This window comes from Triturus cristatus, chromosome 3_1, assembly GCF_964204655.1.
Source record: "Triturus cristatus chromosome 3_1, aTriCri1.1, whole genome shotgun sequence".
NCBI lineage: Eukaryota > Metazoa > Chordata > Amphibia > Caudata > Salamandridae > Triturus > Triturus cristatus.
Window position 1 is genome coordinate 824,567,854 of NC_140583.1, and position 19,184 is coordinate 824,587,037.

A 19,184-nucleotide genomic window follows, 5' to 3' on the forward strand; every position below is an offset into this window, starting at 1 on the left:
GCAGCGCGTACTGCAACAAGGCCAATTTAGAACCGGTAACATACGGAAATGCTAGAAAATAAGCATGTAAATCTCAAAATTGTAATAATATATAAAGACGCTTTTAAACAATCCGTTATAAGCACCGTTTCAATACGTGCAACCCGGTAAAATGTCAAAAAATGTGCGATAAATGCAGCAATTTTGCTATGCGAGCTGCCACAAGAACAATTCAGCATGCGCAGGCAGGTATATGTTCAACTAGGAACATTGAGAGATCGATACTTGCCTTTTAGTGACGTGTTTGACTGTCTTTATTTGTGGCGCCATCTAACCTGTACATGGGCAAGGTGCAGATGCGCAACTAGAGTGAAATTTCGAAGGGAGGGCCACACGTGCTACATCCTGTGCCTCACGCCCTCTTGTTGGAATCTGCATGGAGGGGGCTTGTGAGGCAGCGTCGAATGACCCGGATAGATCGGGATCCTAGTGTGCTTTGCAACTAAGACATCAAACACTGCAAATACAGAGCGAAGAAACTCCTTAAATACCGATAAAGAAAAATAATTAAAACAAATGTAAGTAGATCCCCCCCAAAAAAAACACTACATATCAGAAAGCAATAGCCACGAAAGAAACAAAAGAGTTCCAACAGAAACACTTCCGGCCACTTACTGCATGTTTACTGTAGTTAGGCGTTGCTGCATGGGCGTTCCTGAAAAAATAAAGGCTGATCTACAAAGCGCATTAGCCTGTCAAAAACGAAGACAAGAAAACAGACAAGCTCAGGAATTAATTACTAACAAATAGGCTGCAGTAGGTGGAGATTCTACACATATCCAGATTACTTCATGCCTCGTAGAGGCAGTGCATGCGCTGCCCCCTGCGAGACCTAAAAAACAAATAGGGCACGGATTGCTTTCAGGTTTTTAGTACAATTTAAAGTTGTAATACGAGCTCCCTCTCTTGACCATTGATCAAAACAATCCTCTTACTATTGTTAACCAACATATTTCTAAAAATTCCAGTTTCTATTGAACATTGTTACATTATTTTAAAAATACAAATAGACCCTTTAGAAAAATAGCTTTATTTGGTATTTTGTTATATTTGCGACTCGACCAATAAATCCATCTGAATTCATTAGGGCGTAACTCTAGTTCTTTGTCACCTGGCATTAACCTATCAATTGGGCAATAAATAATGTAAATCACAAATGTAGTAGCCACTTGAAAAAGAACCAGAAATAATAATTTTCACAGTTTGTCTCATCATTATTAAACATTTTGATACAAATACGCGCATAATACGTTTCTGTTTACTTCGTACCTAAGAGAGCATTGCTGCACATCCATGACCATTTACCCCACACCCTACCGCTATTTAGTAATAATGCAAACATGGTGCATTGGCATATACTGCTCTGGCCACAGATAAATACTCCTACATGTACCAGCGGTAAAATTGCATCCTGCCACCTCTTGTCTGTGGAGCTTGTGCCAGACACACAAAATACCTTAAGTAGATAGTCCATGTTGTGACAACTAACAAGCCCATTACCACTGACAACAATAAATGTGATTATTGGCAAGATGTGAGCTTAAATGGGTCTGAGGTTAACAGTAAATGCTTAAGCACCCAGGATAAAGTGCACCATGGCTAAATACTTATAAGGGCCCGAAGGCGGAGACATTCGGCTGTTATAGTGAGTTGAGCTAACTATCACTCATACAAAACCATAGAAATTCGGCTGCTCTAGTTAGTTGAGCTAACTATAACTCGCGGCCCTGCAATGCACTGCTGATGACGTCACATATTACATCACTCATGATATGGTCAGTGGCATCACTGATTACATCACTGATGACATCTCAAATGACATCATCCATGTGATAATCCGATGCACCTCCCCACACTCTAATATAACCTTTGATGCACCCACTCTAAAATACAGACTACCATTTTTAAAACCATAGACACACCAATACCAGTTAATACATACCCACTCACTGATTCCTAGGTCTACACCCACATCTACTCATTCACCCATACAGTCACTCATACATGCAGTCACTCATCAATACAGCACTATCATATGCACTCGTACACCTATATAGACACTCGCATACCGCCACTCATCCATAGTTACTCACACACCTAGTCAGTCATGCAAAAAATCAATCACACTCCCATTTACTCACCCATGCAGTTATACACACACACCTCACTTATTCATACACATACTTACTCTCTTATACAATCACTGATACAAGCACACACTCGCCCATACAGCCACTCACAATCACTCACTCTCACATATAGTCATTTATATACTCCAACACTGACATATACTGCCTTTCACATATGTAGTTACTCGCACCTGTACCACTGAGACATCTATTCACTCACCAACACACCCATACAGCCCTTCTCAGATGCACTCTCGAACCCATATACCCAGTGGACCACCCATTCACACATCTATGTACAGAGTCACACACCCCCCACCACCCACACAGACACTCAGGCACCCATACAGATACTCAGACAACCGATCAATAACCCATATAGGCACTCATGTAGCTACTCACTAACCCATGCAGCCGCTTACACACCAACTGACAGATTGATACAGACATTCACACAGTTTAGTCACTAACCCATGCATTCAGTAAGACATGTTTAATCATCCACTTATACAGTGAGTCATGCACCTACTAAATCATCCATTCAGACACTCATATACCCACTCATTCTTCAATAAACCTTGGTGTGTGTGTTTGTGTGTGTGTGTGTATGTGTGTGTATCTATATATATATATATATATATATATATATATATATATTCACTGAAAAAAACCATAGGTTTCACACACGTTATAGTTAGGAATTAGCATTTAAAAAACCTTGCAAATTCACTGAAAAAACCATAGGTTTCACACATGTTATAGTTAGCTGGACATTTTACTGATAAAAAAACAATGAAATTCCCCCGTTATAGTTAGTGCAGGCAACTATAACTCACGCGACCGCAATCCTCTGCTGATGCTAATACTGTATTTAGACACTTATTTGCCCATGTCTTCTTCCATTAAATTTTAGCTATACATATATTACAAATATTTTTTTTTCATAAAGACACATATGTCATCAGCAGAGGATTGCGGAGCCGGGAGACCACAGTAGGTGCCTAGCGGGTGCTGCTCTCTGACCAAAAACTGTGTTACGAGGACCGCACTCCTCCCCTTCCTGATCAGCGATCAATATTCAGCCATAGTGTTTTTCGCTGCGGTGTCTGCCAATGAGCTGATATCGCTTCCACACACCTTAGAGAGTGTGTAGGTAAATTACCCTTTTTATTTTTCACTATTCACGTGGCCCTATTTTGCCACTCACTGCACTTCCTGGTCCTGAAGAAAGCCCCGCACATCCTGAGTAGGGCTGAAACATGTAGACCAACCACATAGCCAACTACTAGAAATTGAATCTTTTTCATAGTTGCTTCACATAATTTTTAATTTTAACATATCCTGAGCCGCCATTAATAAATTTCCCTCGGCAAGGATTCTCAGAGGTATTTTTAATTTTTCACTACATCACATTATCACACCACACCAGCTCCGCTGTAGTCAGGCGTTGCAGCACAACCGGGAGGCGCTCGGCCACCCGGTTGGGGCCCCTATGATGAAGCATGACACCAACCAGGTTGGTGTGTGAGGGGCCTTTTACTCACCTAGTGGGTTCCCAAGCACTGCTTGCCAGTGATCGTACCAACATCATTGGGTTCGTCCATTTTTATTAAACTCATATATATTACAGGGGATACGGACGCACCCTTGCCTCCCTAGCTCTCTCATTGTTCTCTTTATATATATATATATATATCCACCACCAAATTCCTTTCAGCCGAAAAGAATTGAGCCCACGCGGGTACCAGGAACACCTGCTTTATTAAAACACAACGGGCATGACGCGTTTCGTCAAGAGACTTTATCAAATGCCGCCAAATGCAGTGTTCGTGTCCAACCTCATATTTATCCAGTGTGTCCCTCTACGATTGGTTGAAACACTCTGGCAGGTAAGGGGGGTATCGTGAAAACCCGGCACTCCGAGTTCCATTAGAAACAGTCCATCAGCGTAGGTACTCCCCAAGTGGGCGGGGACTGCTTCCTCCTTTCCTTCCCTGAGATGTTAAGTGGGATAAAGCAACAGTCCTGGACCCTCACCCCACCGCAAAGACACTGCTGCACCCTGAAATTAACACTTACGTAAGTGCAATTTATACGTGAAGTCACTGTCCAATCCTGGCGTCGGTGCAGTCTTTATAGTTGCGGCGGTCCGGCATTGCCCCAGTCCATGAGGAAAACCAAAAAGTCGCCACTGTAATGCCGGACAACTTGTGGGGTGGGTGCTCAAGTGCGCTGTGGCTGCACACTAATATCCACCACCAAATTCCTTTCAGCCGAAAAGAATTGAGCCCACGCAGGTACCAGGAACACCTGCTTTATTAAAACACAACGGGCATGACGCGTTTCGTCAAGAGACTTTATCAAATGCCGCCAAATGCAGTGTTCGTGTCCAACCTCATATTTATCCAGTGTGTCCCTCTACGATTGGTTGAAACACTCTGGCAGGTAAGGGGGGTATCGTGAAAACCCGGCACTCCGAGTTCCATTAGAAACAGTCCATCATATATATATATATATATATATATATATATATTCTTACACTCGGTTATTCTACAGATATGGCTGTATTTTGCTATGTTACTGGAGAGCAAAGATGCCCGTCTTATTCTTTGTGGTAGCAAAAATGCCACTCTTGCCACGCTTCCTTTGTGTTTCTCCTTATGATGTAACTGTAATTACCATTGGTTTGTTTTTTATGGATACAAATCTAGTCTATATTTCCTTTTTGATCATACTTGTATGATAACTCATGATGTGAGCCCTGTTGAATCTTTTATGTTAAATAAATATTCCTGCTTAAAAATGGCTTCTTAAGTTAGCTGAACATTTTTTGCTTTTGTTTCACAGATCTGATGAATATGAGAGGGGTTCATCTCCACGAAACAGAAAATATTCTGATTGCACTAGACGTGATGAAGAAAGGTTGAGAAATGAGCGATACAGTGACAGACGAGGAACCACAAGGTGATAGTGCCTAGAAATAACAACCTTTAGTCTTTATACATCTTTCTGATTATAAGAGCATCACAAACATTTCCTTTATCTGATATGTAGGTCTGTGTTCTCTTAATTCCTATCTTTAAAAGACCCATATTTTGAATGTATCTGCCAGATCAAATTGAGGATGTGCTGTGTGACCTAGATGTTCAGTTATAACTGTTGCTCTTTTCCATGTTTTAAGTGATACATTTCTGTATTTGTCTTGTTCATAGCTTCTTATGCCAAGAACAATCTCCTGTATGTCATCTTGAAAGTGTAATGTGTGGGAGGGTGAAACTTAAACTGGGCAGTGATCCTATCAAACAGATGTACATATTTGCTTGACAAATCTTATTTCTTCAATGTTGGGGTGTGAGCATGCCTTGTTTCACCCTCGTCATAGAGATCCCTACAGCTCAGTTAAGGGCAAATGGGTAAATCATTCTTTGCAATGAGGGATCAGCTTTGCTCATTGATAAAAGTCGTGGAAGTCACTGGTTTTAAAGTAAATTCATGAATTGTTGCACTGGAGTATTTTTCCCCAGTTCATTGTGCACATGCTTGGTGACTAATGGTCGTTTTAAAGAACTCAAACAGTTGTGAAAATCACATAATTGTTAATTTTTGATTTCCTATTAATATTACACTCCAATAATTTTTTCATGAGTATAATTCACTTCCAGTGCATGTGTAACAAAATTATATATTAAAAAAAAAAAAAAAAATCTTTATTGATTTCAATCTTCAAATAATCACAAACATTGGTATGTATACATTTCAATCTGCTTACAGCAGGTACCTATAGCCTAACAGTGTACAGTGAATCAGCCAATCATTTCAGGTAAGTGTCTATTGTTTATTGACATTTCCATCTCTACGGTTGGGGATATACATATGTCCCCTCTATGCGCATTCCACCCGTTCCATTTTTGTACCCCATTTCTTAGGACATCCTCTAGATTTATACACTTCTTTTTCCACAATCATACACTTATCTAGTTCAGCTGCCCAAACCTTAGTCGATGGTCTTTCCGCTACCACCCATTTCATTGCAATTGCTCTTTTCACTAAAGTGTATCCCAGAGTGACTAGTTGCTGTTCCACTTCCGTGAGATTGGTTGCTTCCCAAATGTTAAGAAGCCCCAGCGGTAGTGTCAGAGTTATCTGTTTCCCTATTGCGTCCTGCTTTTGTGTCGTTGCCCTGTCCCATATGGGCCGTAGTTGCGGACTGTCCCATATAGTGTGATAGAAGGATGCCTCTTGGTGACATCCACGCAAACATAGCGTATCCTGTCTAGTTCCCATTTTCGCTAAAGTAACCCCCGTAAGGTACGTTCTATGTAGGATTTTGTTATTGGATCAGTCGGAAACGAAGAGTAATAGCTTCTTCCCTTGGGGACATCAGTGCTGTTTGCCAGTCTTCGTCTTCGATGTGTCCGATATCGGCTTGCCACCTGTCTCGGAGAGGTCGAAAGGGATCTGGCAGGTTCTTGCATAATTTACGATATGTTAGTGATATGGCTTTATCTGGGATGGACTCAGAAAGCAGCCGGTCTTCCAAGGGGGGTAATTCTGGCAAATTTCCTATGTCTGGAAGTGCTAGCGTAAGTGCATGGCAGATCTGCAAATAGCGAAAAATCTCCCCTTGAGGCAGTTCATATTTCTCCGGTAGTTCACTAAATGTAAGGATTTTGCCCTTCTTTACTAGATGGCCTATGGTAGAGAGTCCAATTTTGTCCCTCTTATTAAATCCTAATTGATGACTCAGGAGCCCTCATTTTTTAGAGGACCACAAGGGTGTGGCCTGAGTCAGAAAACCGGTCCAGCCCAGACGTTTAGTAGCCTGATGCCAAATTTCCACTGTCCGAGCCATAGAGCCCAGATACCCCCCTTTCCGGATCTTCGTATATAGGGCTCCCAAGCACCCCTCTCTTCCCATCTGGTATCTGTCTTAACATGTATGCTGGGTCTATCGGAGAACGGTACAGCCAGTGATTTATTACCACTAATTGCGAGGCCCAGTAATAGTCTTATATCCAAAAGTGCAATCCCCCCGTCGTACCATCCTTTAGTCAATTTGTGCAATGCTATGCGAGGCGCTCCTCCATTCCACAGTAACAATCCGACCTCTCTTTCAATGCTTTTAAAATAAGAGTCGGGAATCTTGTTGGGGCAGTTTTGGAGGATATACAAATATCCCGGGAAAGCCAGCATCTTTAACCAGGCAGCTCAGCCTAGCAAAAAAGTGGCTGCGATGTCCAATGTTTAACATCATTACGGAGTCTGTCTAAGGGGACGGCTAAATTTCTGTTGTGAAAGAGTTGGGGGTCTGGGGTGATAAATACCCATAGGTAGCAGAATCCATCAAGGGTTATTTCAATCTCGCATCCCGGGGGAAGCTTGGGAACTGGACCCCAAAGAACACACGCACTGATTTAGTCCAGTTGATGGCATAGCCGGCGTATTTGCTGAAATTTGTAAAAATATTCAAAAGTCTGTGTATTGAAGTAGAGGGGGACGCTAGCTATAACAGAATGTCATCCGCATAGCCCTCTAAGTAGTGCATCCCCTCTCACCTAGGATGCCAGTGGTTCCAGAATCAAGGAGAAAAGCAGGGTGGATAGTGGGCAGCCTTCTCTGCTGCCTCTGCCTAATGTAAATATTCGGGATGTGCTGTTATTGACCTTTACTTGACTCCGCAACTCCGTGTAAAGTAGCCTAATCCAACCCAGGAATCGCGGGCCGAACCCCAGGCGTCCCAGCACTTTGAAAAGATAAGGCCATTCTAAGAGTCGAATGCCATGGAGGCATCCAGGGAGAGCACCACTGCATCTTCGTCTATATATTGTTGACGCCCCAAGACATTGTGAATGCGGCGAATATTCAGTGCCGTGTTCCGCCCCGGCATAAAGCCTGATTGGTCAGCATGGATCAACGATGGGATTATTGACACCATGCCAGAAGCCAGGAGCTTTGCCAGAACTTTAGCCTCGACATTAATTAAGGAAATCGGTCGATAAGAACCGCAACTGTTAGTAGGTTTTCCCGGCTTTTGAATGACTACCATAGAAGCCAGACGTTGGTCTTCCGGCAAGATTCTTTTCTCAAAGCTTTCATTATACATGTTTTTAAGGTGGGGCGGGACCCGTAGGCCCATGGACTTAAGGAATTCAATAGGGACTCCATTGGGCCCCATTGCCTTACCTGATTGGATACTATTTATTGCTTTGCAAATTTCGTCATATGTGAGATCTGCTTCCTTTACATTTCTATCAGCCTCTGATAAAGTACATAGGCGTTTATCTGTTAGCAATTGCCGGCAGTCCTCAGCCGTATACGTAGTTCAGGAGGTATAAACCGCCTCCAGATGGTCAGCAAATGCCTCTGGGATGTTTTGCGGATCTGAGATCTGCTCTACTCCCTTAATTGACAGTCTGGGTACCCAGCGTTCCCCTTGTTCCCTTTTCTCCAGCCAAGGAAGCATTTTCTCGGCTCTGTCTCCCAGCTCGTACACCTTATGTTGTGTTTGTAATAGTCTAGCCCATGTCCTCTCCCCCGCCAAAGTTTTATATTCTAGCTGCTTGATAGTTAATTGGTGTGTGGTGGCTTCACTGGGTGAGGAGGTATTTTGTGCCTCCAGCTGCTGGAGTTCACTCTCTATTCGTGACAACTGTTGGTTTTGTTTTCTAACATATCCCACTTTTAGCGCTAGTGCGTGCCCCTTCAACACCGCCTTGTACGCCTCCCATATTATCTGTGCCACTGAGCCGACATTTCCAGTAAAGTAGTGGTCTGTTTGCATAAGGAAGTTCTCTTTTATGTCCGGAACTTTAAGCAACCAGGGATTGAGGACGATGGTGCTGCGTTGCCTTTCATTGTGGTAGGTAAGCTCGATCCACATTGGGGAATGATCTGAAATGCCCTCGGCAGACCATGTGGATGTCTAAAATGTCCGATATCTGCTAGATGCGTAAGGAAATAGTCGATGCGGGACATGCTCTTGTGTGCATTGGAATAGTAAGTATAGTGTGTCATGTCTGGTTGTAAAGAGCGCCACACATCTGTTAGGCCCATGTGAATTCCTCCATCTGAGTATTGGGGTGTGTTAGGCGTCGTCGTGGATGTCGGTCTCTTTGGTCGTCCATGGTCATATTAAAATCCCCTCACAGAATTAGAGTGCCTATGGGGAGATCTACCAGAATTTTCCCCAAGTTACTAAGCACCTCCTTGCCCAGCGCAGGGGGAAGATACACTGAGACCACATTAAGCGGCTTCCCTTCCCAGCTGGCCTCAAACTGCAAACCTCCCTTGGGGATCTGCCCATGTGCGGGTTGGAGTGAGTGCAAGGCTTCTCCGAACAAGGATACCGGTGCCCCTTGAACCTGAGGTAAACCCTGCATGGACCAGGAGTTTAAATCCCCACTGAGTGAGGGTAACCATTATTACCCACTAAGTGTGTTTTCTGCACAAAAACCAAATCTGGGGCTTGTCTCTTAAGATACTGTAGCACAACTCCTCGCTTTATTTTGTCCCCCAGCCCGTTTACATTCCATGTCAGAATGGATAATGAAGTTTCTTCCGTACTCCCCATCATGGATTATGTGAATAGATTATGAGAAAACCTTTGGGTACATCGAGAGGGGCAACTGCTGCACCCAACAACGCCGTAGCCAAGTTTATAGACATGAAATGACATTCGGGCATATACTGCCTTAGGAACCACATAATTGCATACCCTGCATTTGAAATGAGAACAGAGATAAAAAAATTATATTTTAAATCCTTTTTAATTTGTTGTTTAGTACTGTGTATAGTGTATATGTTCTGTAAGGAGTATCGTGACATACAGGATTTCTCTGCTGAGTATTCCTATTCCACGGTCCTTGAAAAAGAAATTGGTTTCAGGACAAGTCCTAAAATGTGTTCTAGATATGAAGTAACTTTTGAAAAAGAGTGCTTCTTAGCTGGTTATTGGAAAGCTTGACAGATCTGTTTAACAAAAGTTGTGGTTGATTGTCACTTGCAGAAGAATTGTTGGCTTTTGGTTTGATTTGTTTGGTCCGCTAGGGCTAAGACATTGATATGAGTTGTTAAGTGAATATTATTTCTGCTAGAGACTTCTAACGGTAGATTCTTTACCTTTTGAATATTTCTCAGATGTCTGACTGGATCTGGAAACTTTTCAGCAGTACCTCTGTGCGCCGGTAGGTGGCACCATGCGACTCCACACTGACGCTGTTCCGCTCTAGAAATAACCTGTGGTATCTATGAAGGCGCAATCCTAGAGTTCTGACATCAGTTCTTTCATGCCACTAGACACGAATTCAGAGCTACCTCTCTCCTCTTTGAGACCCACCTGTGAGAAAGTGCCATCTATCTTGCATGGTATGCCCCCACTTTTTGCTGAATTGCTGATGTACTTTGACTGAGTGTGCCCTGGGCTCCTGCCAATCTGGTGCCCAGGGCCTATGTTCCTTCCCTAAAACTGTATTGAAACCAACACCCAAGTGGCATCTCTGGCCACAGGTCAGCCGATGGTAAATGGTACCCAGGGCACTGTGACCAGGGAAGGCCCCTAAGGGCTGCAGCACTTATTGTGCCACCCTTGGAGGCCCTGTAGCCTGACACACACACACACACTTCCCTTGCAAGCTGAGTGTCTTGGTGCAGAACAAAACAGAGAGTCAACATGGCACACATCCCTGTGTACCATGCCCACAAACACACTGCCCTGGCATACCTCAGACACCCCTCTAGCGGGGTGACCTATGCCAGTGGTGTGGGCACAGGTGCATGAGCCCTGTGCCCCTACAGTACCCAGGTCCATTCCTGGGCACTGTAAGTGCAGTGCTGCCATTAAGAGTATATGGTGCTGGGAGGTCGTCATCACAAACTCCACAGCACCATGATGGCTACTCTGAAGACTGAGACGTTTGGTATCAAACTTCTCAGCACATTAAACCCACACTGATGCCAGTGTGGGATTTAATGTAAAATGCACGACAGAGGGCAATTTTGAGTTGCCTCCTGAACCTAACCCACAATCCACATCTTGCCTGAGAGGCTGCCTAGTCTGCCACCCAGCAGACATGTTGCTGGACCCCTGGGTAGAGAGCCATCCGCTCTCCTGGGCCTGCTACAATGCACATCCTGGGCAAGGTGCTAGGTCTCCTCCCCCAGGATGGGCAGGGGAAGCTTCAAAGGCATGCTGCCTTTGTGAGCGTCCCCAGACCACTTGCTGTACTCAGAAACTGGTCCCCGCCGGTTCTGATCCCCACTCTGGCGGGAAGACTGGCGGGAAAGCCCAAGTGAGGAAAGGGGGTGTGCCAGCCTCTGCCAACCCCACCCCTCAGGTGGGGGAGGCGAGGTGAAGCACAACTCTGAGCTTTCACCATCTTGAGGATGGGGAGCCCTGCCCAATCAGGACTAGGCACCTGCCCCCCTCCCACTGGAGAGCGGCAGGATAGGGGGTGTACCCACCCCAGGGAAGGGACCCATTGGTCCCTACCCTTTACATCACTGTAACACCCCTAAATTTAGTATTTAGGGGTACCCTGAACCTTCCTTCCTCAGATCCTGAATCCAAAACAAGAAAGAAGAACAAGAAGAAAGAAGACCTGCCGTGCAGCTGCTAACAAGAGGAAGACACCAACTGACGTGTCCCCAACCCTACAGGGCTGTCGAACCTGCTGCTGCTAAAACCTGGCGTCTCCAGCGGACAGCAACCTCGAAAACCCTGGAGGACCTGCCTGCCTTGCTCATCTAAAAGACTGGGACTCCTACGAGCAGTGGTTCTTCTCAAAACAAGCAACAACCCCTGGTGCCAGCCAGGAACCGCGAATCCAGCACACTCTGCACCCGTCGAGCCCGGCCTGTGCCTGAGTTAACAAAGACCATGAGGACTTCCCCCCGGCGACTGTGACCAAGAATCCTGCCCCCAAGGACCCTCTTCGCTCCTGACTATACCTGCAGCCTCAGTACCACAGACCCCTCCAACCGTGACCAGCAGAGGGTAAGATTTCCCAACGGCAAAAGACACCCCTGCGGCCCCCTGTGCCCAACTCCTGGGTGCCTACCTGACCTACAGCTTCCCAACTTACCTCTCGAAGTAGTGGTCACACCTGAAGAATCTTCGTCCCCGAGCTTGCAGCCTTTGTTCATCTTGCAGCTTCTCCATTGAAATACATTGACAGCTCAAAAGCACCCTGCACCCAGCCGCCCGAGTGCCCCTGGAAGTGCAACCTCTATCCTATCTTACTTCCCCACTTGCCCTGTGTGAGTGACCAGGAGCCCAGCTCCCACTTCCATGTGGCCTGCCTGCTAGCAGCCACCAACCAAAGGCCCCCGGCCCGCCATAGGTTAACATTGGGCCCAACTCTCTCTGCACCTGGCTGCCCCTGTGCCGTTGAGGGTGTAACAACTGTACCTACCTGACCCTGGGAGATCCTTGAGTCCATTCCCAGAACCTTAACTCTGCCAGTCGAGTACTTACCTGAAAGCCGATAACCTACATTTTCTCCATAGGATAACATTGACTGGTTTCACTTGGAAATTCTTCTAAGTGTCGAGTTTTGAAAACTTTAAAATATTCACTAAAAATCAGCTGAACAACGAAAACTGAATTACTCACCTGTTATCAGGGGAGATCCCGGTGCTGGATCTTGGTGCCCAGCACTGACCCTGAAAACTAATTATAACTGTGATTAACCGATAACCAAACTTTCCTCCATAGGATAACATTGCCTGGTTTTGCCAGAAATTCTTCTAAGTGTCCACTCTGGATTCCACAGTCCACGCCACTTTCTTTTTTTTTTTTTTTTTTTTTTTTAAACCTTTATTACAGAATGCAAAAGATATACAAAGATGGGCCTACAACCTACGGGCCGGCCGCTAGCAAACAGTAAGAGCATAAAATACAGTTGGTAAACACACGCTGCAGCGTGAGAGAGATCACAGGAGTTGAAAGAAGCGTTGGCGGCCACACCGTCCGGACCCCCCAAATGGCGGTTCCATTTTTATATAAGAAACAACAAACAAATCCACAAGGCAGCAAAAGTCAAAGCAGCAGTACGAGCTCCCCTAGGGAGGACCCTACCGATCCACAGGAACAGCGGGGGGGGATAGGCCGGGGCGGAAACGAAGTGGACTCAGTTCCCAGAACCAAGGCGACAAGCAGACTAGGGAGACGGGGCCAGTGCCAGCTCAGGCGTCAGTGGCGGGGTACAAATTCCGCCACGGTAGGAGTTCCAGGGGCCCCACACTTTCACCCATTTCCCAGGCTTACCTCTCGCAACATACACTACCTTTTCCCGAAACATACACCAATCCATGTTGTCCTTCCAAGCCGAGACCGTTGGCGACCTCTGGGAGCCCCACAATTGCGCTATGTCACGCTTGGCTACCATATATCCCAGAGTCACCCACCACGTCTGCGGCGCTGAGTAGTCAGTCGGTTCCCACACATTCAGCAGACATCTCCTCGCCTCGGGAAGCAGCGTCACATGTGTGACCGCCTGCAACACCGCATGCACACCACGCCAGAATCGCGCCACGCCACTTTTAAGGTCATTGATACCGACTCTTGTGACTCCCGACGACAAAGAGCCAATTGTCCTTTATTACTGATGTCGACTTGGGCCGTTTCGACCTTGACCAAAGTCGCGCCCAGCCGTAGTTGAGGTTCCATTTCCTATGCTTGATCTACCTCCACAAATACAACAGCACATGCTGCATTCTCTGTTCTGCATGGATTCAAAGGATTATAATGCGGGCGATTTAAATTGTCGAACCTTATCACGAGGAGAATTGGTATGACGACCAGCAGGAGGCTAGTGGCCTTCATATCTCCCCTGAAACCGGACTCCTGTAACTACCCCATGTCCTACCACTAAGGAGAGTGCTTCCTACGCCATGGTTATGCGTAGGGCAGCCAAAGTCCTTGACCTCCAGCTCCCTTGCCTTGGAGGTCAAGACCAATGTACATAGAGGTTCTTCAGCCGGGACAGACATGTACTGATACCCTCTTACAATTTAACAAGGCTCTTATGGAAACTTTGTTAGGGCAAGGGCCAAACCTTGCTCTGCTTCCCCCAGCTCAACCACCAAATTGCATGACGCCACCACCCTGCCCTGGGCGACCCTGAATTTGTATCTTGGCACCCTTCACATGAAAGCTTGATGGTGCAGGCATCTCAAGCAAGATCAATTCCAACACCTTTTCAACTACTTCTGAAAAGGAGTCAAAATGAGTGGAGACATTCTGAAACAGTCTTTTCATCCACCAGCTTGGCGTTCAGGTTGGTGCATGGCAGCTGCCTTGTGGGGCAATATTCTCATGCTCTTTTGGACTCCGTGCCTCAAGTCCTCTCAGGTGTACCTGATGATCTCTGACCAGCCCTTGCTGAGGCCATTCATGACGTGGCCCAGTTCACAATTAGCTGTGGCTTGGATACCACCAATCCCATTATGCGGGCCATTGGCACCAGTGTCACCATATGCTGCCACGCTTGGGTACAGTCCACCTGCATCTTAGGCCGTGGCATGCCGTTTGACATGACTTGCCAGTTTGGGGGCAAGGCAAATTGCGCTCATGAGTTCAAGGAGAGCAGGGCTACGGCACACTCTCTGGCCTTATCTACCCCACCTCACCAGCTGCAGTTTTGTGGCTTCGGCAGATGTACCCCATACCATCTGCCAATCCTACCACAGCATGGTGCCCAGCAGCTTCAGTGTCATGGTGCACAAGTCATACTTGTAGCCCCAGGTTGGGTACGGAAAGTATGGTTACCAGAACTCCTGGGCTTAAGCATTTGTCCTCCGATCAGGCTTCCTTCTGGGAAGATCTGCTGTGGCAACACCAGGGCGGAGTTCTGCACCCAGGCTGTTGCCATCTCCAGCTTCATGCATGGAGATTGAGCAGCTACAGCTGAACACATTTGACCTTCAACCAACTACAAAGGAAGTCATCTTGCCCAGACGTCTCTCGACTAAAGCTGTATACGACTGTCGCTGGGACAAATGTGTGGCTTGGTGTGGTGCTCCGAGTACACAAAATAGTGATTGATACTGGGCAAAAAACAATGGATTGGGACCCGCCCGAGAGATTGCCAGTGGCTGAGATTCATTCAAGCACTCTATCCGCCAATTTGTTATTGTTGCTCTTGGTGCAGTGCTTGGCAAATAGCACCCCTCACAGCAAATGTATCTGATGTTTTGTTATTTATTTTTTCTTTAACCTGACGGGGCCTTGCCCTGGGTACAGATAAATGGTACCTTTCGGCTTGTTTTTGCAGTTTCCACATCAGACCCTGTTTAAGTCTTCAGTTGTAATGCATTTTTTGAAGGGCTTACAACATTTGTTTCCTCCCCCTCTCTTTTTCATGCCGCAGTGGGACCTTAACTTGGTTCTCACATTTTGAATGAGCAATCCATTTGAGCTACTTCCCAGCTGTTCTTGCGGCTGCTCAACAATACAGTGGTCCCCGTTGCCATCACATTGGCACAGTGTTTGAGTGATTATAAAGCTTTTTGTGTCTATCCGCCGTACACCACCTTTTTCCCCTTTCCCCAGACAAAACTGGTTCTGCAGAACTGGGCATCCTTTTTAGGTCGCGTCTAGGCAGTGTATGCGCTGCTCTGCGAGGCATGCTGTAATCTAGGCTGCGGCTTGAAGCACCTCCCATCTACTCCAATCGTTCCTGTTCATGCCCTTCATAAATGCCCGCTTTTTTTTGGTCAGCGTGCTTAATTAATCCTGCCTTCTGGTGTTTCGGACCCTCCCAGCAGAATGCTCCTGTTAAATGTGTTCTTACTCTTTTATTTTTTTATTTATGTTCCTTCGTGCGTACAATTCTTTTGGGGGAGGTGGGGTTCTCCCTTGGGCTTGTGTATCAGCATGGTGCCCAGCACCTGCTTAACGGATGCCCCGCTTGCGTTTTTCAACAAGTACATTTTTATTATATTCAGTGCGACTGCCACTGTGCTTTATCTTTAAATACGGTGGCTGCGTGCTGTTATGATTTGTAAATGTACCCCGATATAGGCTTGGGTAGTGACCTAACCTTTAAACTACATTTACTGTGCCATTGTACTACATAACGGGTTTGTGCTGACCTTTTACCTAGTAAAGTGCTGCATAAATGTTGTGTGGTTTTTCTCCCGAAAACTAGCCTCCTTTATTATGCATGAGGATTCTCAGAATCACAGCAGGGCTACCATCTTCTGCATAATAACTATTTATAAGGGTCATCCCCTGCCAACATGACACAGCAAGGTAGACCCGCTGAGGGTTCCCTCAGCGGGTCGAAACACCATATCTTTGCTGGGGCAGACCGAGGAGAAAGAATTTCATGCTGACGCGAGACGCTGAGTTTCCTACACGCAGACACTCCAGCACGCAGTGGTCTGACATCCCTCACGGGGTGTCCATCTCGATACCAAGATGGGGTCCTTCATTCTCTCACACCAGGTAATGGAGTTGGTTATATCCTAGGGGGATTCTTGGCTATACACCTACATACATGCTAGGTACATTTAGGTACATCTAGTTAGGGCTAGCATCGTAGAAGTACGCATCTTTACTGTCATATATTTATATGGCTGCATATACTCATTGTTTTAGCACTATGGTAGAAATCTACCATCCTTTTACTCTTAACCTTTTATTGGTGCTTATAATAGTCTGTATCTGTTTCTGTTTTATGGCTGTTGCAGCACACATAATTTACACTAGAATGACGCTGGTTCAATAATTGCTTATTGAAAACATCCCCACCGTTTATTCTGTGTATCTCTATGAGACAAAGTGAGCACGAGTGACTGAGCAAAAAGTACTGTACCATTTCCACGATCCCTGAGGGTAAGGGTTGTCATGTTCGATAGTTGCCAGAAACTATTCTCTCCTTGTTAAGAGGTGGGGTTCATAGTGGTACTGTGAGCTAGCTGGTATATACGTGAGCATATCCAGTGGGGGTGTCTGGAATCAGTCTGGACACTGATCCCACAGTTTATGTTGTCTAAACGTGCAGATCCTATATAGATATATAGGAACCATACGACATGGTGCCACCAGCGTTGGTTTGGTTCTTATTAAATGGTCAAATCTGAGTAGTTCAGTCGTGCTTTCTCAGAGACCCCTACTCACATCTACCCAGATACGTCTGCAGTGGGAAGGGAAAAATCTGCCGCAGCTGAGTAGGCATATCCTATTGGCTGTAAGTTTATTCAAGCTTGAAGGAAAATGTCTGAAGAAGACAATGCTGCACCACCATCACATGCGAACGCAGCGGGGGAAGGAGAGCAGGAAGGTGCTATAAACATTTCAGAAAATGTCAGGACTGACCTTACTTTTCAGAATTTGGAGTCGCAGCAAGAGGTGGGACAGTAACCTTTGTGATTGAGGCACACGAGTCATACAGGACAGAGGTATTGTATTTGTGGGTCAAATGCCGACCAGCAGAGGCACGCACAAATTAATTTCATTCATACACTGAAGATGAAATACCAGATGAATACTGTCCATATGAGGACATTGAAGTTCCGGTCACCTACCAAGAGCACATAACTTGGGTTAAATGTGCCCTCCCACACACAGCAGATAAAGTAAAACTCGGATGGCTCAGGAGAGACGGAGCGACTTGGCCGGTCCTAGCGGCTTATACACCGTATTCAGACATAGACACATCCCGGTAGCAGACTTGCTTCCACTACACAAAGAGTTAATAAAACTTTACAGAAATCTGACACGGTTCATTATGAGAACACTCATACTTCCACCAACAAGGGTTATACCAGCAGGACAAATACTAGGAACCACAACTAAAATGACTCCAAAAATGCTGAACAGAGTTTTGGGTAGAATGCCCACTAAACGCAAGCAGATGCCATTCTGGATAGTTCAGAAAATCATGCAGTTAGAGGCGGTGTTCCCAAACACAAGCCCTCGAGAAAAACACAGAATGCTAACAATCTGCTTGCCAATGGACATAGCTCCCATGATAGACGATAGTACATCTTGGGGTACAGTTTTCGCTGCCATCTGTACCAGAACTCGTATCCCTTCATAGCAGTAATACCAGACGTATTGAGACACATACAGAATGAGTATGAAGCAGAACGTGCTCTAAACCTAGGGATGAAATTGTTAGGAAATTTTGCCCAGGTATCAATGATTATGTTGGCAAACAGAACAAGCATTGGCATAGCCAATAGGTCTCGCCTTTGGGACCTTGTAAGTGTTTAGCCATGCAACAGTTGTTGTTGCACCAAAGAAATTGTGCTGCATAAATAAATACTTATAAGGTCCCAAAAGCGAGATCTATTGGCTATGCCAATGCTTGTTCTTTGTAAAGAAATAGATGCTTGTTTCTATTTCTTTACTTTTGCTATAATCGCGGCACCAGCGCTTTATTTTTAACATTAAAAGTAAAGCGCCGGAGCCGCGATTATACCAAAGGTAAAGAAATAGAAACAAGCATCTATTGCTTTACTTTAGCTATAATCGCGGCACCGGCGCTTTATTTTTAACACTAAAAGTAAAGTGCCGGTGCCCGATTATAGCAAAAGCGCCTTCATGAAGTACAGTACCGTGAGGAGACATATGGCGGCTGCGCGCGTTCACGCGCACATGCATGCAGGCTTTAGGCCAGCGGCTGCAGCACTTTGAAAATCCCCTTACAAAAATTCGGGCAACAGCGCATGCGCTGTTCTAGGCTCGACCTAAAAAGGGGAGGCAGCAGCGGTGGCAAAACGCCAATGCATGAGGGATTTCACTACTGCACAACAGGAGCATGATTTACCTAAAATGATCGAATATACATTTGCCAAATTAGGTAGAGATAATTTGGGAGTTAGAGCAACAAAACCTCAACTCATTGGTGGTCCCGAAAAGGATAACACGCAACAATCACCTGATTCTTCCAAAAAGAAATGGGATAATAAATAATAAAAAAAATAGAAAGTATAGATCACAATCAAGAAGTGGATCTCCTCAACAGGAGCCCTACAAAAGGAGGTACCATCTTAGGAATCGTGATAACT

At 45.5% G+C, this 19,184-nt stretch overlaps 1 protein-coding gene across 5 annotated transcripts in view; it reads left to right on the forward strand.

Annotated features, from left to right (window-relative positions):
• Positions 1–19,184, forward strand: part of CWC22 (CWC22 spliceosome associated protein) — a 354,656-nt gene that overhangs the window by 116,597 nt on the left and 218,875 nt on the right. For all 5 annotated transcript variants that reach the window (XM_085645191.1, XM_085645196.1, XM_085645192.1 and 2 more), the window contains one exon: positions 5,016–5,132. In XM_085645191.1, the coding sequence (XP_085501317.1) occupies positions 5,016–5,132 (117 nt within the window). The remainder of the gene's footprint in view (positions 1–5,015; positions 5,133–19,184) is intronic.